Source organism: Cygnus olor, chromosome 12 (assembly GCF_009769625.2).
Source record: "Cygnus olor isolate bCygOlo1 chromosome 12, bCygOlo1.pri.v2, whole genome shotgun sequence".
Taxonomy (NCBI): Eukaryota; Metazoa; Chordata; class Aves; order Anseriformes; family Anatidae; genus Cygnus; species Cygnus olor.
In genome coordinates this window covers 16,259,225-16,280,809 of record NC_049180.1, presented here as the reverse complement: position 1 = coordinate 16,280,809, position 21,585 = coordinate 16,259,225, and the positions used below count along the sequence as shown (strand labels likewise).

General features: G+C 33.8%; 1 protein-coding gene across 1 annotated transcript in view; it reads right to left on the bottom strand.

The window, feature by feature from the left end:
• Positions 1-21,585, bottom strand: part of RPGRIP1L (RPGRIP1 like) — a 73,063-nt gene that overhangs the window by 35,337 nt on the left and 16,141 nt on the right. The window contains 13 exon segments of the mRNA XM_040571557.1: positions 638-654; positions 1,638-1,789; positions 2,038-2,059; positions 2,498-2,785; positions 2,788-2,882; positions 3,808-3,925; positions 4,590-4,769; positions 5,921-5,971; positions 6,221-6,327; positions 10,104-10,243; positions 14,286-14,359; positions 15,502-15,648; positions 20,042-20,147. Coding sequence (XP_040427491.1) covers positions 638-654; positions 1,638-1,789; positions 2,038-2,059; positions 2,498-2,785; positions 2,788-2,882; positions 3,808-3,925; positions 4,590-4,769; positions 5,921-5,971; positions 6,221-6,327; positions 10,104-10,243; positions 14,286-14,359; positions 15,502-15,648; positions 20,042-20,147 — 1,497 coding nt within the window.

Below are 21,585 nucleotides of genomic sequence, written 5' to 3'. Positions count from 1 at the left end.
CTACTTTCTTTTGCTGTAATGTGTCACAGCTATATTCATCATTGTACATAATTATCTTGCTTTTGGAAGCAGAGTTCTGTCTTCTGGTATATGGAAAAACACCTATCAACTGAATTTGTGTGATAAAATGTATATTTTGATTAAATAATCCACACTGAAATTGGTAGAGACAGCCACCCTGACAATTTCATATTTTCCTGAATATGCAACCTTAAGACTATTATTCTAGCTACACACAGAACTGGAAAAAATACAAATTAAAAAAAGTCTTCATAGCAGTTTGTGTATAGTTCATGTTTCCATGACTTCTGCCACTACACAGCGACAGAAAATTTTATATATATGTTTAACTAGTGAAAGCCTAAATTTTGGAACATACAACTGAAGCTACTTGTGCAGCTGCAGACTCAAAGAATCCCTAACATAATGTAACCATCTGGGCTATAGCTACATGACTTTTGTTTCCGCCATGACACATCTTTAATAACTGCAGTGTTTCAAACAGCTCTTTAGGAACAGTTATTCATTTCTGACTGTTCTCCTATTTTCTCCTTTATAATCAGTGTATTTCAGTTGCCATGTTTGAATTTGCAATGTACAATAATTACAAACAAAACACTCTGTTCCACATGCTTACCTTTCATCTAGTTTGAACTAGTAACACAGCTAGAAATAAACATAAAAAATAGAGAACACTAAATACAAGATTTTGGCATTTAACAACACCCCAGATTTTATGAGTTAGTTAAAATACCTTTGAATTCTTTTAAAATCAGATTTAAAGCAAATGTTACCGTGCTATCAAACTCAATGTTTCTCTGAAAATACTTACACTGACTCTTAACAGAATTTGTACACCAAACGTACTTCTCAAATTACATTTTGGAATCAGTTGGGATTCTGGTATAATATAAATTTACATTACGGTATAATATAAAACAATGAAGTTACTCCAAACTTGAAGTAATTTTAACAGCTATAAATAACAAAAATTACCCATTAGGTCTGGAGTGTTTTATTTATACAATTCAACATAGTTGATAGTAGTTTTTATTTCCTAACCAATTACTAAAGATAGCTGAAAGTCCCTTCTTTTTCCTGCCTGTGACCCTTATCTAAACATGACTATAAACTGCTTTATATTGTCAGAATTGTCTGTTTAGCTAAAAAAATAAACAATAAAAGGAAAAAGTGAGTCATGTCATAACACTCAACATTAAGAACCTTTAGACTTTTCTAGACAACGGCTTCACCCGTAATAGTGATCCAAGGCCTGGCTGGTCTAACATTCCTGAATGTTCTACTAGAACGAAATGCTAACAAAATTTGACACTTATAGGTTAAGAAAATACAATACAATTTAATTACATCATCATTTCAAATGTTCTAGTGACCAAGTCAGTAAAAATAAATAACTGAAGTTTAAGACTTCGCCAGTTCAGCAAAACTGTAATTCAACTGGTTCTGTATCTCTTTATATGAAAAACACGTCATTCAATTGCTAAAGATATTTTACAGTTCAAGAACATTTAACTTCCTCAACCTTGAGCACATAAAGAGTTGAAATAAACTATTCCAACTGAAAAAATAATTTTAAACATTGCATCCAAAACTATGAAGTACAAAACTAAACATACCTGGGATGATTGTTCATGTTCCCTAAAACTGGATGTTATATACCCCAGAGCCTTAGACCTCTCTTTGTAAAGACTAATAGCTTGATCCATAGGAACTCGTAATCTGATCCAGTATTCTACAGTACCATAATTTTGGATGTTTCCTTTGATTCCTAAGGAATAAATACATATGGGATCACATTAATCTTCAATATTAAAGTACTTAAGTCAAACACAAATGCTAGGACATGCCACAAATTAACTATCATTTATTTTGTGACTATGCATCACAGCAGTGTTTGTGATACGAGATCTGCAGTTTATCTTAGAGCCATGAACAACACAACTCTTCTGGCTCTACATGAATAACCTAAAAAATGAAGCATGACAGTTTTTTCCTTCTGTTACCTGCAGTACTTACTGTCCAAGCCAACTTCGTTATTCTAATCTCTGAGGAAAATAAAGCTTAGGACAGTTTTATATGTCAATAGTTGGAAATGTTCCACCAAGTGGTAAGCAGTTTAAATTACTGGCAAAAATAGCTCTGTTAGAATGGTTTGTTGAAATGTATTTTGACACACTGACACAAGCAGACAGCTAGTGGCCTCTTTATGGGTAAAATTGCACCTGTACAAGCTTTCCCACAACTGTTGGTAGAATGCCAGAACGTACTGCACATCCAACAGGAAATACCATGTTGTATAAACCATTTTTTCTTCTTTTGAAATAGCAATATGTGAATTAATTGTTGGCCAAATACACATTATTTGTCACTTAATGAGTATTCTGTTTGGTGATGGTGGTATGTTGATTACCAACTAAAACTGCTGTGCTGTAGATCTTCCCGTTCTTTTCCAGGATTTCATGGAGCTTCAGTTGGCATGTAGCAACGTTTTATAATCTGTGCAGTACGCATGATGAACCTCAAGTGTGATACTGTTTCTCTGTATGTAGTGCAAGAAGCAGTCATCAACCTGTACAACGATACGGAGAAGTAAAGTCGTATAGGGTTTTTGTCCACGCACTACTGGGGTTGCTTGAAGTTCAAAGTCATAGAATGCGTAAGTACAAAAACTTGCAGGCTCATGGTCACCAAAAGCATGCACAGCTGCAGAAGAGAAGATCACTCTGCTGATATGAATTTCAAAAAGATTCTCTCCGCTTTCTAAAGTAAAGTTTCATCAAATTCATCCACCGAATAACCTGGCAGTATTTTTGGTCTGGATTTGTGCTGTTTAGTACCATAAACAACATCTCTTAGTTGAGCTGCAATAAATAAAACAGAATAATTTATGCCTGAAAAGAGAGGAAAAAGCATCATACTATTACAGGAGTGAGCTTACTTTCTTAAAGGTGTTACCAAAAAAGAAATTACATGCTTAAAATCATACATCTATGGCTTGTTTTAGCCCTCTGACATCGAGAATACCTCCACAATGGAGCTACTTCAGTATAACTAAAATAGACACATTAATAACATTATGTTAAAATTAATAACAATTTAAAAAGCAAAAAATGCAGAAGCCTTATGTAATGATCAAAACAAGTATTACTATGCTAAAATGTAGTGGGCACTTAAGATGCATATTTTTGTAGGGTTAAACTAAATAAAGTTATATTGCTTGCCAGGGAAAGAAAGAAGAGTATGTGCTTACAGAATTAAGACATAAATCATCATGCAGTCCTTTAGTACATGGGATGCAACTTGAAGACAAACATGAATCTTGTTATGACATTAGGCTTTTTAAATTATCCTGTTTTCAGGATTTCTACGCACCATGTTACACACTGAAGCCATTAAATAGTATTTTAAATTCATTAGTTTGAAATATTCTGCATTTACATTATGCCACGACTTTGGGATTTTTAGCAACATATAAAATGACTGTGTAATTATTGGACAGCGAAATAAAAAGTTGACCATAAATATATGATTTATTAAAAAAAAAAATCAAAGCTTGGCTAGTTTTATTCAGCAAGGGTTGCAGCACAAACTGCTCTGTTGAATTTTTCTTAATTAGTAACTAACATTTAAGGCAATGAATCACCACGTAGATAATGTGTCATTAAAGATCTGACCTTTCTACTAGTCTTAAGAATGGAAAGATATTTCTTCTGAAGAACAAAATTACAATAACAATTTGAAGTAGATAAACTACAAAAAATTTAAGAAAATAGATTTCAAAAATACCTTCTAGTTTTCTGATGCGTGCAGCCCTAATATCAAGAAGATGAACATACTTTTCCAGTTTTAACTCGTAGTCTTTCTGTAGACTTTCCATCTTGTGTGTCACAACTTCAACTTCAGTCTGAAAAAAAATTGCATGGAAAAAGGACCACTGAGGCCTGTCTGCATTGATATTACACATGCTTTTGGCTACAAAGAGAAAATGTAGTTAAATTTGAGAAAGAGCATTTAGAGTATGCAAAAATAGCAATTTTTAATTCAGCAACACAGAGATCATTTCAGCGAAATTAAAAATCCTTATTAAATAAAACTGACTAGCTATTCCTTCAGGACAATGTTTTAATGTTTGTTGTTGTTGTTGTTGTTTTCCCAATGATTGCATTATTTTACAATCAGATTGATTGAAAGACAAGCCAAAATATGATCCGCAATAAGCCAACATGAGAGAGTGAAAGCAGAGTGTTGTGCAAAAGGAAGCTTATTTGATAACTACACTTACTATTTTGCCTGTGAAGACGTGATAAGAGCTCAGAAATAATCCCAAGAAGGCATGTGTTTGAGGTTTCTAATCAGGGTGAGTTAAAAGACTGAAGTTACAGTCATTCAGATCATTTCAACATTAACAAATCTTACGTTAGATTACTTATAAAACTAACTGCCTTTGTTGATGAATTTGCAAGCCTTAATTACGACTTCACTTTTTCCTGAAGGAAAATAAGTTCCAGTGCTACAAATGTTAAAATGTTATTATCAAGATATTTTCCACTGTGTGCAGAGTTTAGTACCTGGTAATCTTTGTTAATTTTATGCTGTACAATTAACATATTCCTCGTCTTTTCAAGTTCTTGCACTGTTTCTGCATGTGTTAATTGCAGCTCCCTCATCGAGCGTTCCAAATCTTTATTGATATCATCATCTACTTTTTCCAAAAACATAAGGTCCCCATTCTTCTGCTGCTTTCGAACCTGGAGCAAATTTGAAAAGTTACTTGAACAAACTTTTGCAAAATATCTGGATGTTTCTGTGCTTGATTAAATACAACATTGGAATACAATTTTGAGACAAGAATAAGAGTAAGCACAACTTTGCAAACTTTAAGCACACGATAACAACAAATAGGAATGACATAGACCCGTAACTGTCCGGATTGTATTTATTAATGTAATATCATGGTCATTAGGAACCAATTCAAATGTATGAGATATTCAGAAGCAATCACTCTTCTCAATCTATTAAAAATATGAAATCCTTAATATATTTGCCTTTTATATAATTAATAACCCTGTTTCACTGAACGCCCCAAACCTGAATTATTCCCAAGTCTACATTACTTCTGTTACTAATACTTGGGTTTTAATTTAGATTTTTTTCTTTACTTTTTTTCTTCATTATTGTTATAGAATTAATACTTGCATTTAAGTAGAATAAAGACTCTACTGATAGTAAACACTGCAAATTACAGTAAACACATTTATGAAAAATTAAATGCAAATCCTCAGAATAGTGGAAGCTTAAAGCACACATTTCTTCCTCCCCCAACTTCATTTTCAATTTTTATGTAAAGAATAAAACTACAACTTACATGCAAGAGGAAAAAAAGAAAAAAACTTTTACTGGAAATTTTCTATTTCTGTTTAGCAAATGCAGAGAGGTTGCTAAGTAGTTAACTAAGAGGTTGCTCTAACATAATCTGAGATTACAGGCTTAGAGTATGCTCTCTTATACTTAGAGAATTAAAAAACAAACATGTTTTTCTTATCAACATTACAGGAAGAACTAGATGGTGTGATAACTGAGAAAAAGCAAGGTTTTTTGTTTTTGTTTTTTAAAAGATGATGCTTATGAATCAGGTTTAATTCACTTTTGATGTTATAATGAATTATCTACATAACTCTAGATTTCATCCTGGCAATTTTCAATTTTTTTTTTAATCTTCTCTTCTGCTTCACTGTAGCTGAAAAATGAGAAATACCCATGCTTGAAGCATGAACTACTGCAAAATAATCCAGCTCTTGAAAATTCAAAGCACTGTGTAGAAAACATCTAATAGTAAACAAAGAGTTTATATATATATATATATATATATATATATATATAAAAATTATTTCTAAGTTACCTTTATAAGCAAGAGAGCCTCATGGAGTTCTGTCACATCAACATCACTTTCCTGAAACAGAAATACTCAATGAAAGGTGATATCAGATGTGAATGAATATTGAAGAATTATATTCAGAGTAACAAGATGCATTCTCACTAGACATGACATGACATTGTGCTTGATATCATGAATAAAACAATGCTGTTATATTTCTGTATTCTTTTACTTTCAAGAACTACTTGCACTATGCATAAAACATAGAATCCTTAGTCATTTTCTAAAAAAAAAAAAAAAAAAGAAAAAAAAGAGAGATTTCACCTTGGTCAAACATTTCATGTGATTTTTCAGTTCATCTAGTTGTTGCTTATTTTCCAGATAGCATATCTGCAGGTCTTTGTTCTCTTGCATCAGCTTTTCCTTTTGGTCTTAACATAGAGAAATATCAAAATATTCTGCTTAATTCAACATAATCATAAAAATTATAGGCTTACCTTTTCATATTATCTTATGTGTAAAAACTTCATTGAAAAATATAGAATCTCATTTATTTTTTACAGGGAAATCTTTAGTATTAACCAACAGGAGGAGGGGGATACGAACCTGGTCTTTGATCTGATAGGTGTGTATAGATGAAAAAAAACAAAGCATTCTTTCATTAAAACTGAACCTACAGCATCAAAAATCTACACTCTAAGTATGGCTTCTCTGGGTTTCTGCTTTTGGGGCAGGTGTGGGGAAAGAACATAGAAGATACAAAACTTTTGTCAGCCTGAATGACTAAACACCACTAAACTTCTCAGTTGAAGGTTGAAGAGACTTCTCACTAACGCCTAGCTGCATCCACTATGGCATCTCAAGAGCTTCAAGGAGAAATTTTTCTCATGAGAGAAAAAAACCTCAAGGATTAGACCAAAAAATGTAGTTAAAACTTACTTTCTTCCACACGGAAAAGTTTTAAAAGCAAGTTCATCTCAAAACTGAACTTTCTTTGGAACAAACGTACTCTCTCCTATCCACTCTCCTCCCCCAGCCAAACTCCTTATTCTCTTGACAACGTTTTTCTTATTTTTTTCTGTGCTTTTTTCAAAGTCCCAAAGCTGTATTCTTATGCAATGCACTTAAATACGGTGAATTCATATTCTAGGTCAGAATGATACAAATGTTAACTGTCAACCTGAATTGCAAGTATTAGGTTTTCTAATTTCCATCTGCTCTAGTGGGATTTGATGGGTAGAACATTACATACAAAGTTGAGAATATATTCTTCTGCTTTCAACAGAATAGTCCACAGTATCATTTTAATGCTGGAATCTTTTCCGTTGACCCTCAGGGCATAATGCACAGCTTTGCTACTTTTTACAGAATAGCTTTTCAGTTTTGAGGATTGAACTCAGTAAAACACAGGTGGCTGAGATTTCAGTCTCAAGGGTTTGGGCATGTTTCTAAAACTGACATCAGGTTAGTTTTAATTTTGCAGAGTTTATATATAAATGACATCTTCACTGGAAATGAATCATCTGTATACCATTGCTCCTACACACAGTAGCCTTACTCATATATCTGTTGAGACTCCGCAAGAGTCACTTTCAATTCAAACACATACTAACCAGTAAGGTTTTAATTCTCTGCAGTCATGAGGAAAATGTAATGTATTTGTACAACTGAACTGAAGAAAATATAGTAAGAAACTTTAAGGGCTAAAAATTTAAAAGCACATAAGAAAACAAAGTTAGCCTTGTGATTTTTTCTTGGTGGTGCTGGGGAAGGAGGGGCAGAGGGGTGAGAGTTGCGAGGGAGAGGAGGAAGAGTTTGATAAAAGATTGTGAAACACTTGTCAGCTATTGAGTCTTGTCGACTCTTCCATTCCAAATAATATACCCAGAAGACCTACATCTTTTTCTTCCCCATGGGGGGGTGGGGTGTGTAGAAAAAGGGTCCTTCATGCTGATGTTGCTTTTTATCCCTGCAGTATAAACCGAGATCTGAGCTGGCACTTTTACCAGGAATGAGGAGACAAGATAACCCTCTTCAAGTACTCCTATCTCATCTCATGAATTTTCCAACACAAGCAGAAAGCTCAGTCCACTCTTCTTCTCAGATCAACCCCAGTGAAGCTTTTGTAGATATTTTTAATATCTATTCACACTTGCTGCTTAAGAAGTCAACTTCAAAACTGTAATTGCTGTAGAAAGGAAACTAGTTTCATCAGAGCTTCTAGAAAACACCCAGAAAAAAATATGAATTTATTTCATGCAGCAGACGACTTTCAAGCTGTTGAATCGTGCTCAGCTAAAAAAACGCATACTTGAAGCTGGACAACACTGGTTTTAGGTTAAACACAACAAAGTAATAGCATATGATGTGCATAAAGGGCACCATATATCACAAATTCAGAGGTAACGTGAAGCTGTATAACAATAAGGAAAAAGTGAGGTGTAAAAGTATCCTAGCAAACACTTAAAAGTGACCCAAAGTCAATCCTAGCAACATCAACATCATATTCCTCCCAAAGGAGAACTCCACAGACTGATGACTTTAGGTGTTATCCTCTCCAGTAATTCAAATCTACTCACTGTTAGATCCAGAGGAGCAATACAGAAGTAAGTATAACTTGGAGAGGGAACAAACATGTAGGAAGTGGGCACACATGTGTTACAATCCAATTATATTATTATTGAGACTTTTTTCTGTACAGCAGTACTCTAACTGCATTATTATTCTTCTGCTTTTGTGATAACTAGAGTAGACTAACCATCAAGATTTCTATTACACTAACAATAAAATACTGGATTGCAGCTGTATGTGCCCAGTGCACTAATAAACGAGATTTTCAGTGTAACAATAGGGCTATCTATTCTGATTAATCCAGCTGAAGTATGAAGTCATAAGGACATAAACAGATTCTGTGGGTGAGATCAGGAAGCCAGCAGGGAATGCTCTCTAACAACAAGACAGATGAAGAGCTGCATTCTGTCGAGTTGATCACAGATAGGATGTCCTTTGGGAAACTGGGAAGAGAAACTTCCTGATGGAGTTTCTACAAACCAAATGAGGCAATTTCAACAGCTCTTTCAACCAAAACAGGCCAAACTCTCAATCCCCTACTTGCCTAGGATTGCCTTCTGGGTTAGCCCATGGAATAAAACTGGAACTGTATTTATGCTGAAGGGTGTGGAGTGTTTTTTGTTTGATTGTTTTTAGGTTTTATGGACAAACACTACCTGGAGAGTGCAATACATTTTTTACTCTTATTTCACGTCATTTTTTACTTACAGAGAGTAAGTATTTGTCCATTAAGACAACTTAGGGCTAATTTTTGCAAATTGTTGCTGTAATCCAATAAGATATTTAAATATTTTATTTGGTATTTGAAGTCAGTAGAACTACTCAGAATCTTAATCTTAAACACATGCTGAACTTGAATCATAATCATAATAATTATTTACAAGTCGACCCACTTCATTCTATTAGATTGTTCATGGAAGCACGCTACCTTTTTAAAATACACATTTGAAGAAACAACCACAAAAATATTTAGTTTACTTGCTGCCTGTGCTCTTTATGTAATTTTTTTTTGTCGACACAGTATATCACAGTATTGAGATAAAGATGGCAAGGTGCTGAAGTTTCACTGAGAAGTTGTTCTACACCATGGGAAAAACACATATGAAATTATCTGTTGGGAAGATTAGAACAAAACCGTATTATTGTATATGTTTACAGCTGTAAGTAAAAATGTGTGTACACTGAAAATACAAAAAAAAATCTGAATTCACAAAGTTGAAAGGCAATTAATCATCTTCAGGTGCCTATACAGGTTTCACGTACCTTTGTGCAATTAAGTGAAATTAGAGTAGTAGCATACAATTTGAAAGGGACTGTCAGATGGTCTTCTTGTCTGTAAGAACTTGTAATTTAGAGAAAAGGAAAAATACAGAATAAAGGGTAAATATTCACCCACCAGTTGGAGAATTAATGCAACTGGAGTTATAGGATCTTCATTCAGCACATAACCTGTAGTGGGTCAGTTTTTGTACTTAATAACTAGTCATTACTTAAGCGCATTATTCATTGTACTCTTAAAGGACAGCTTTGAAATCACTACCACCAAATGAACCACACTTTTCTGCGGAATATACCCAAACTCCAACATTGGAGAAACTCACATCATAAGAAAATGATTATTATTTCAGAATTGTACCTCTTTCTACTTTGATCTTGTCAAGGATTTCATTTTTGTCTGCTAAATCAGATTTGATAGCACTTTCTAGTTGAGCAATTTGCAGTTTCAGTTGCTCTTCCTTTAATTTCCATTGCTGTTCGTGGGTCACACTGAAGACACTGCAATAAAACATGTGGCATGTGAAAAACTTTTAGAGATCAACTTCAACAGAAAATAATAAAGAAGAAAGCTTTTAGTGGCACAGAGACCACTGTCATCATGTCTTAGGAATTAAGTAAACATATGCTGGTCTGCTGCTGTTGAAACCAAGGCGCCTTTCTCAGGCTGCGGTTAAAAAACATGAAAGAGTTTGTGGGATGAGCAAAGGAACTGGCCTTAATTTAGAGCTCCAAAGTCAGAAAAGTTGGCAGCATGCAACATTTGTGGGACTAGAAAAGGAATTCAGATGCATATCCCAGAGTAATCCAGAACTCCAAACCTCAGCAACTGACAACTGACAAAACCATTCTTTCCGCATACAAAACCTCTTAATGCAGAGAACTGGGATCACCCACCTGATTTCTTTTAAATCTGTGAAAGATGCAGAGCCTAAAGTCAGCTGCCTGTTCAAAGAAACGTTGACCACAAAGTGACAACAGTTTTCTCATACCGTAAAACAACAATTCTGATACTGATTAAGAAGCACATAAGAAATCTTTCTCCCGTTTTAAGAAATAAAAAACGGATTTGGGTAAAGAAGCTAGAGTAACTATTTTTCCTGTAACACATTATTTACTTGTAAACTACCAATCTGAGTGCAGTACGGATGGCATGGACACAGAATCAGAACTGCTGAAACCACAACAAAATGTGCAACTCAGTTTGAAATAAAAGTAAGAACATTAAATAATTTACAGTACAATTCCCAGTAGGTAAAAAGACAAAGCGATGCAATGTGTTTTCCTATAATTTATACAGTGAGTACTATGGTCTTCATATTATTATTATTCACTAGTTGCATTCTTAATGACTGGAAAGATATCCTTCATCTTAACCAGTCACAAACCAGTTTACTCACTCCTGTATTTCCTGAAAAATCAGAAATGGTAGTTAACAAACGAGTCAGTCCCTCAACTATGTACTTTGGTGAAGGTCACTGATTAAAAAAGTAACTTTTATTTTTGTACATCTTCTGATATATACCTTTCTATCCATCTATCTATCACACACACACACACACACAAAAAAAGCCACATAGGAAAGAAGGAAAGAAATAGGGTAGAAGGGATGGCCCAAATAGATGGCACACTGTACATGCTGACTGAAGAGAATTGCCTGTTTTGATGGCTATGATTATATAAAGTGGTTATAAGTATGTAAAAGCGAATTTATACCTAATATATTTGAAGAACAACCTGAAGATTAAAGAAAAAATATTCTAGCATGAATTATTGACTCTGACGTATTTGGGAAGAGTTTATATTCTTGATTTGCAATCTTCATAAAAACAGTCCCAACTCTCTGAATTTTCCTTTTCTCAACCTGTATCTGATCTAATCTATTTATACAGTTCTGTAAGCACATACCATCTTATAGGGTGATAATGTATCTTTTACAGCATGAACTTAACTAATGCTTCTAGGTCCTACAGTAACATATACTTCACTCTGCTGTGCCATAATTTTGAAGATAATGCAGCAAATGTAATGCACTGAACCCACAATCACATCAATAATATTGCATGGCTACAGAAGAGACAGCGTGCTCTACAGTTGCTTAGACTTAACATTCTTCAAAGTTGGATTGGCTCCGATAAAGAAAGAATAAATCTTTGCATGACAAGATATAAAATACACTTAGTTTTCACTCTTATGAAAAAGTTTCCAAATTGTAATGACCATGATGTCTAGTTGTATGTGCATTCACTATCTTTAGGCACAATTATTTCACATAAATTATTTCACATGCAGCTACACATCATTTCAGTTTTAAAAAAAACTATAATGGAAGAAAAATCATTAACAGCTGTTATGATAGTAACTCAGAATTTAGATACTTAAATGAAGAACAATTTAGGCAACAGGTTTTATCCAAACCTATATACTGAAAATGCTTTTAACAGATTGAATTGAGTCCACTCCTGCCTCTTTCCTCCTTCAAATTTTAAGATTACTTTTACTTGAATTCATGTGGAATTTCTTTCACATTTACTGTATTTCACTGGAGTCAGAGACATCTGGGTAACTATAAATGGTCAGCCACATCTGGCACCATTTCCTTTGGAGGGAGTTTAAGCATTGCTAGATTTGCATTATAAGGTCATATGAAAACAATTCCTCCAAATCTTTTATCCAAACGAATTGTTTTCTTGGATACTGACTACATAATAAGAGTCAACTGACAAATTCATACTTGTTCTTTGTAAACTTTTCAGATCCAATTCTCAGCCTTGGCTTTGGCAAAATTCCCATCAACTTTGAAGGGAATTTCCAATGGAATGACATTCTCAAGGAAAGGGTTTATGCTTTTTCCTTTCCTCAGGAAAAAAAAAAAGTTATTAATAATCTGTCACCTGCAGACACTGGCCTATCCACTGCTAGCAACAGGTAGGCTGCAGTAAGCTCACGTTGTTCAAATGGGCAACAGAAAAAGCTGGCCATTAAACAGTATACATAACGAAATGACCTCTTTCTCTTTCTAATTTCTTGTTATCTATATGCTATCATGGAATGATAAAGCATAAATCAAAGTTTAAATAGAGTATATGATAAGAAAATTTTAGGGAAAAAAAAGCCATATTGAGGATCACTGGGTTATGAGAGAATCATATTGAAATTACTCATTTAAACATCTTTATAAATTATCTCAATATAATTTAAAAAGAACAGAAAAATTCAAGACAGGATTATAATCAATATATTTATTATGAATTATTTCTTTGTGTAATGCTATAGGAGAAAAATCATAGAAATGATTATAACATCAGACTTTGGAGGAATCTGTAAGAAACTTAAGCAAGCGACAACTGACCAACCTCCCCTATGCACAACTAAATACTGTGATTATATAACTGTTGCAGCTCATATTCTTAAAATAATTTAAGCTACCTGTACTCATATTTGTTTTGCTAATATAATGCTTAATTTCACAATAGAAAGTACAAAAAGTATCATAAATATAAGAATCCCATAAACAACATTTGATATCGCTCATATTGCGTTTACTGTTTTTTTTTTTTTTGAGAGACATCACACTGACAAACCAAACAAAGATTAAGAGGAGAAATTTTGACATGAAAAAAAGAATTCAAGCCTTTTTACCTACTTTCATAGTTAAATTTCTAGGAAATTTCTAACCTTCTTCAGTGTAAGAGGCCACATGGCTTTACAATATACAAAAAGTTCATTTCAAGGTCATTATTTCCTTGATAGTTGATTAGAACAAGCATATTAATTATATCTTTTTTGTACCAGGGAATTTCTGAATCTCATCTTGCAATGCATTTCCATTTTCACTATAAGCAGCACTTACACCAATACAATTTATTATGTTTAGGAATCTTCAAAAAAGCTTACATTAGCCTACGCAAAAATGCTGAGCAGAACCAGCACAAGCAAAATGGTAACCATTACTAAAACAAACAAACTACCTGTCAAAAATAAACATTGAAGAAGCTGTCAAATATCAGACTTTAGATCCACTCAGAAGTGCTGGAAGAACTTACACAAACAGACCAAACAACCCCTCTTCCCTAGATAAAATAAAATAAATTAATCCTGAAGAAGTTTGTCTCTACTTAGATTTATCCTTCTTTCAACAGGAACCACCCCTCCCCCCCCAAAAAAAAAAAAAAAAAAAAAAACAACCACTATTAGAAATTCACATGGGAACCTCTCGGCTTCATTTTCAAAATAAAGTTATTTCTACTTACATTTTAATTAGAATTTTTTTTCAAAGTGATGTACTATCTCAAGAGTATTAGAGCAACAATGGAAGCTGCTCCATTTCAACAGAAGAGATGAAATACAGGCAAAACACCTTAAATGTTTCCATATATGCTTACTGATATTACGAATTATAGTATGAATATATTTGAATGTTTATACACTCAACATGCATATGCACATGCATATACACCCAGCCTACGAAGATCTAAACAGGACACAGAATCCCATTTTACATTTAAAGAAAACATTTAAAGATTTACATTTAAATATTTACCTGTTATACAGCTTATCATAGTTTTCCCTCAAGAGTTCCTTCTCTTTTTCTAGATCATTTATTCTTTCTTGTAACTAAAATGAAGAAAATTTCAAGCACAAAAAATAGTAAACAAATAGCAAATAGAAAATTATAATGAATTTATAAAGATGATTAGTTAATACTTTGTAGGCATTCTCAAGAAGACTTTTATTTGTTCTTCTCATGCAACAGTCTCTTAGAAGTTGCAAAATAACACTGTTTCATCACATTATATAATTTGGCCAAGACAGGCTTTTTCATGTGGTATATATGAAGTTGAGACTAATGTATGTGAACTGAGGAAAAAGAGTATATAATTATATTGTCTTATGTGAAAAAAATAATCTATAGCATTAAAAATGTTTAATTCAGTTTTGCTCATTAATGGCTGCAATATGTAAACATTGTTTTTATTGACCACACAGAGGCAACAAGCTCTTGTTTTCAAAATATACAATAAAGAAAGATATGTTTTTAAAGATACAAGATATACCCTATATGCATTACAACAGTGCAAAGGTGTAATATCTATTAGCTTGATTCATATAAAATGCATTCAAAACAGGTAAACCTATTGGTAAAACTAAGGTTGCTACAAAATATAAGAAAAAACAAGGAAGTTTGTACACACTCTCCTTATATACAGAATAGAATGAGGAATAAAACACTTGGTTTTTGGCCCTGTATCTGGGTGACTGCTGGTGATGGTACTTGCCTCTGGAATCCACTAGAAAAAGAAATAGAAGTGACTGATTTGAACTGTCACGTAAGATGTAATACTATGCTTTACCGTAACTAAATCAGGTTGAAATAACACTACAGAAATAGCAAAATATGATAAATAAATCAAGTATTAAGATTGTTTCTGCTTAACACACTACTTGTTTAGTATCAGAATCCAAGTGAAATCCTATGCTTTTCCTCAAGCATTATCCAAACAGGGGCAGAATGATTATGTAGTGTGGGGGCCAGGTATGGTTCATGATTCCATGAAATGCAAGCAGCAACCACAGGCTTTTCTCTTTAATGGGAAAACTGTGTGTATCTCCAAGTGAGTCTTCTAAACATGTTTGAAAGGTCTATTCACATCTCAGCAATGAAAAGATACCCATCCCATCCTTAATTTAGATAACATTTTCCCTTATCTATATGTAGTACCTAAACCAGATTCTAGCTCTCTTGGACACAATCTCACCTCCTCTGTCCTTTGTTTGGAAATAGTCACTGCTTGCAGTTCTTTTTCAAGATTCAGGCACTTCAAACGCTCTTCTTTAAGCTGTAGATTCAGCTCATCACCTTTTGCTATTAAAGCATCATGGTTAGCCTTCAGGTTCCTTTGGTTCTATGAAAAGAAAAAGAAGAAAAATTGGGACAGGAGAGTGGAGTGGGCAGGGGAGAAGATCACTCTTAGTAGAATGTTACAACATTGCATATGCTATCAGTGATCCTTCCTGGCAGCAGTTAATAGATATTCTCAATGTGGTCAACAGGAGACACTCTTGACTAAGCAACTGAAAAAAAAATTTCATTACACATGGCCAGGAGAAGGTGGCATTCTTGTTGCTCTCATGAACGTTAAACCCTCAGTTCAGTCATAATGAAAAGGACCAAGAAATACATCTGTTAAGCAATTAAAAGATTTTGCTGTGGTTACAGTGGTTAGACATGCTGACCAAGAACACTGCAGTAGCAAGCAGAAATGAATGTTGACCACAGTTATGTTAATCACAGAACTTGCCACAGCTCTGTTAACCCTTAACTGTAGATATATAATTGTTTCATAATCCTAACACGCTAGGCTGTATTTTCCTGCTAGCAGTAATTTAATAAGGGAATTATGATTTCTTTTACATTTTAATTTACTTCAATGGATTATGTTAAGGCACATTTAACCAATTTTAATATTAAATGGAGGATGCTGATAGAACCCCTATTACCAGAATATTAGTTAATAATATACTGTCTGCATTTTGCATGCTTTAATAATGCCTCATTAAGAAATTCAATGTAAAACACATTCAAAGTATGACTTGAAAAAAACAACCTAAAAGCCAATCTCCTGTTTAATAAAGTGATTATATGGCAATTTATATGTCCAATAGATGTATGAGTATAGATAACATTTAATGATTATAGACAGAAAAAAAACATTAGCTTCCTGATTTCCTTATAACATTCCTAGGAGGTAATTCAATGGAGAAGCTTCATGTGAATCCTGTGCGAATTGTTCAGGTTCATACAAAGTATAAACACTGTAGAAAAAAAAAAAAACACCCAAAAACACAGAAAACCCAGTCACCAACTTGATCTTCAGCCCCTCAGATCTCATTTCTCTGTAAGAAAAATCTTATCGAGAATAATATTACCAGTCTTATTTCAGAGAGACAGTGATGTATATTACTCATTAATTTTTATCATCCTTTCTTCAGCGCTCCCTCTTGCTGTGAACTGTATTTCAGTAACTTCAAAAAATGGCACCTTAAAAGTCAGTCTTACACTTTTTTCATTCCTGTCCAAATTTCTTCTTTTCCTCCTTGAAATCACAAGCCTTGCAGTCTCTAACCTTTCCAATTGTCCAAGTGAACTCATCTTCTCTTCGCCATCTCTCAACTTCAAATTTTCCACAAGTTCTTTTCCTTTTTATTAACTTGTATCATTTCAACCCACTACACGAAGAAAAAAAATCCCATGCCTTGGCAAAGCTGCCTTTCACAGACCATTTCACCTTTATCTCTTTCCTTGATTTCCCAAACAGTTGAAAACAAATTCAAGAAGCAAGGCCTTGATTTCACCTTCTAACTGATCCTCAGTCTCTCCCAGGCAATCCTCAAGGTATTTATATTATTGAAACTTCTCATTAACAGTCCTAAAAATGTCCTCCTGTAAAGTCTCCTTGCTTCAACTTCCTTCCAGTCCTTCAGCATCTCTGCGACTCTCCTCATGGTTTTCCGTCAACTTTCTTCATGAACTTTAGGGGAACCATAACTCCCCTTTCCTTCACGCCCCAGTACATTCTTTCCTAAGGTATTCAATACCTGATTGTTCTTTCAACGCTTTTTTCCATCATGCCAGAATTGCTTTCTATCCATTCTCCCTTAAAATATCCCAAGACTCAGGTCATGGCAACAAATGGGTTGATGATTGTAGTTTAAGGTTTCTAGTCTAAAACTGTGTTTCTTAGGGAAACATGCCTCAACACGAAATAGCTCCTTTACTGAAAATGAAAATATACCTTCTAGAAATACTGCACAAATGAACACAAACACTATTACATTTGTGAAATATTTGTACTGGTTTTCCATGAGAACTAACTCTTTACAGTATTTACAATTTTAGTGGCATAGATTAGCGTATCCCATATTACAAATCATGAAATCCTGGAATGTTCAGCCTGTAATTATATAAATATGACAATGGAATCAAATATTTAATCCAAATAGTTTCAGGGTCCTTTGTTCTTCTACGCAGATTCCAAAATTCCTTCATCCAACTGGCTACATTAAAATTCTTGAACAACAAAACAAGCCTGTAAATGTTTGCTCCTGTAAGATCATTTTAAATATCTTTTAATGGAACAGGATTATAGGCTCTTATCATTCCATGGTTTCACAACTTTTGGGCTGACTCAAGTTCAATGGCAAACAGAGGCATTACAAATGTTTCAACTGGTATAAGCCAAAGTAAATGATAATGAACTCAATAGTCATGAAAATTGTAACATAAAACAAACAAACAAAAACAGTGCTGTCAATAAGCATTTAAGTGACATCTGAAGTAGAAATTTTAGATTTTACAGTTATTTGTGTTTAGTAGATGCACATTTCAAACACTCAAACGACTGGAAATGGGAAAACCGTTGTATCCATTATCCTGTAAAAATATGAGACAGAACACTCTCATTCTTTCCAAAAATGCAGCTTTCACTGTGATTATTAGAAACAATGTCTTCAAATACCAGTTTGAATCTCAGGCATCTGTTTCTACTCAGCTGCTGCCAAGAGAAGCACAAGAACTTGCTGTTTGGTGTATATTATCAAGAAGTCGCAAATGATTTAGAATGGAACAGTTTACATATCATTTTCTATTTAAGAACACAAAAAGCTATGTGAAACCTGCCTCCCTTGGAGTTTACGTTCTACATAGTTCATTCTGTGTAAAAATAGATTGGAACTACTAACAGAAGAACTGCTTTGGCAAAGAAGATATTAGACTGGGGGGAAAGAAGTACAGAGGTAGAAGCAGAAAGACAGGAAAAGAGGAAGGGAGAAAACATCAAATGACAGAAGTCTTGTTTATCACGGACAGGAAGAAGCAGGAACTGGCAATAAGAGTTCTTTGCAGAAAAAAATATATGAACAAAGAAGCCATAACTTACAACCGTAGAACATAGCCATAGAGCACAGAAGGTATGGAGAGGAAGGTTTAAAATAGGAGACTAAGGTACAATTGAGAGCAATGTGGACTGTAGGCAGCTTCCAATCCAGAAGGAGTAAGGAAGGCACACAAATACTCTTCTTGAATTCTTCCTGGGCAGGAGTGTGACCAAGGTTAGGATCCATACTTTAATTATTTTAAAATAAATAAAGACCCTTATTTTAAGTGTGATAATCCTGCCTCAAGATCTTAGAATTGCACTAGGCATGAAAGATTTCTTTCTTGGGTTTTTACAACTGTTATGAAATGCTGCTAGGGAGATATAACCACACTGTTTGTTATTTAATTTTATTTATTTATTTAATTCTGTATTATATATCAGTAACTAAGCAGTTTCAATTCAAAATTTACTTAACTTAAACTTTTAAAAAGTCACTTCAATTCCCATAGTTTCCCACTTCGAATCTTAATTTTTCCTTGAATTGAAAGTACAAAGAAATTGTGGATCCATAAACAACAGTTAAAGAAACATTACTAAATTAAAAGAAAAAGAAATAGCAATTTACAGTAACAGTAAGAAAAATATAATTTGCTTCCAGTGAATTAAGTTATAACAACCTCAGATACAATCATACACCTTGCAAATAACATCTTGTGCTTCCACTTCATAAGGCTGAGATACTTTATTCAGCTCAGTTGCATGCAGGATTCTTACTCACAGGAACTCTTTGGATGTTATCGTACTGCCTTTATCTGCAAGCATACATCGTTCTCCCAGTACATATGGGATGAAGCAGAAAAGCGCTGTATCAATAAAACCTATGCATAATCTGCCATGCAGTTGCATGTTCTGGTGACTTTTTTTTTTTTTTTTTAATAAATCTGGTGATAAAGAACATCTCTCACTTAAAGTAACCCTCTAAAATAGTTTCCATGAATTTATGAATACAAGTCCTAAGCTCAGAACTCTGAACAGCCAAATCTCAAAATGGGTTATGGTACCCCTTCCTTAGGGAATCACGAATATGTTTAAATCAAATAATAAATTTATAATTAAATCAAAGCCCTCTTTGTAAATGATCATGCATCTCTTTAGACAGCCAAACAACTGCGGACATAATCTAACCCAAATCTGCCTGGGATACTTTTGCAGATCTTCAAGATCTTCTAGAAAATTCTGAAAGAAATTTTAAGAATAAAAAACCCTACACATCTGAAGTAGTTTGGGTGTAATGGATCGTGCGTTTCATTTTCTTGTATTCAGCACTGACTTTGAATCACGAACCATGTATATTTATTTTCCATTTACACATGCATATGTGATGAGAGTAACGGAATGTTACTGACCAAATCCTAATTACCTCTTGAAGCTGGAGAAGTTTTCCTTCCATTGCTGAAAGTGCATTGCTTTTCTCAACCAGCTGTTTACGGACCTTGATCATTTCCACATTGTCCCGGATGTTTAGCCTTCAAAATTGTATTAAAGAGAAATGCACCATGAGCTTAAAGATACAGAATAAGTTCTTTTATTATTTTTTTCTTGGAAAGTTGAACAGACATGTTTGTTGTACCATATCATACTGCATATTACATATGTACAGGAAAACAATCCGATACTTACAGAGATCATTTGTTTTCCAATCACTTCTTTCCCACCCTCCAAAGAATCTGGTGCCAGTACATTACCATTTTATGGAGCTTTCTCTTACAGTTTAAACCTAACAAATATTGCTATGACTTAGCAATTTACACTGGTAGCACCTAAAGAACGGTACTCAAACAAGTAGCACATTAACTACATGAAAATCACTTAATATCCATGTAGATTTTCTATTTCAGTACAATTCTAAGATTAATTTGAGAATGCACTGTTTACTAGAAAGGCAGTTTAAAATGATTTGAAATTTAAATAAGTATTTGTTTCTGGTGTTTTCCTTCAGTAAGTAAAGTAGATCCTGTTACTTTTGCAGTTTCTTCAAGTACAGGAAGAGAAACCATTTCTGATTTATATTAATATAAAGTCAGAATAAATCTTTAGCATTTTAAAGGTAATTTCTCTTCCAATATTTATCTGTTTTAGGCATGTTGGAGGAATTGTCACAATGCCATGCTGGACCAAAAAAATGGACTACAAAGCTTACACATCTGTAAACCAGCTGAGAATGTGAAATACTTTCCTCTTATTCTTTAAAATATCAAAGCCTACTGTGTTTTGGCATTGCCCAGTTAATTGTCCTTACACAGAAGATAAACACACAAACCTGCGATGTTCCCCAACAAACAGCCCTAACACAATGCTAAGACAATCATGTGTCTAAAACATGTTACCTACATAAATTAAAGTTGTGGTGAGTATAGACAGCAGCACTGTCTCATGCTAGCTATTTAAAAGCTAATGTAGTGGCACGTTTTTATTAATCTTGTTCCACACATCAAACAAAAGGTTCCAATGTCTTCAAAGGCTTTTTCTTTGACTTTTCTTCCCCCTTCATTTTTAGCAGGGGGCTTTTTTTTTTTTTTTCCTTTCTCCTTTTTAAGAAGAAAAAGGAGCAGATGATAGTGAAATTTATGATGTACAGATGTAAACCCCATGGCTCCTGACAATCAACATTAACTATTTTTTCAACAGTGAATCAAACACTACTTGATTTAAACAGGCTTTGGGTACTGATATATCAAGTAAATTATTCAAATTCAGAAGTAAAAAATTGCTTTTTAGAATCACAGAATATCCTAAATTGGAAGGGATCCACAAGGATCATCAGGTCCAACTCCTTTTACTGCGATCAGTTCAATTCTTGCAATTATATCAGTATTTATTCCATGAAAGCACATGACAAGGAACGTGCTACTTAAGAACAAAATCACTTCAGATTTTGTGGAAAAGGCAAAGTTAATTGAAGAA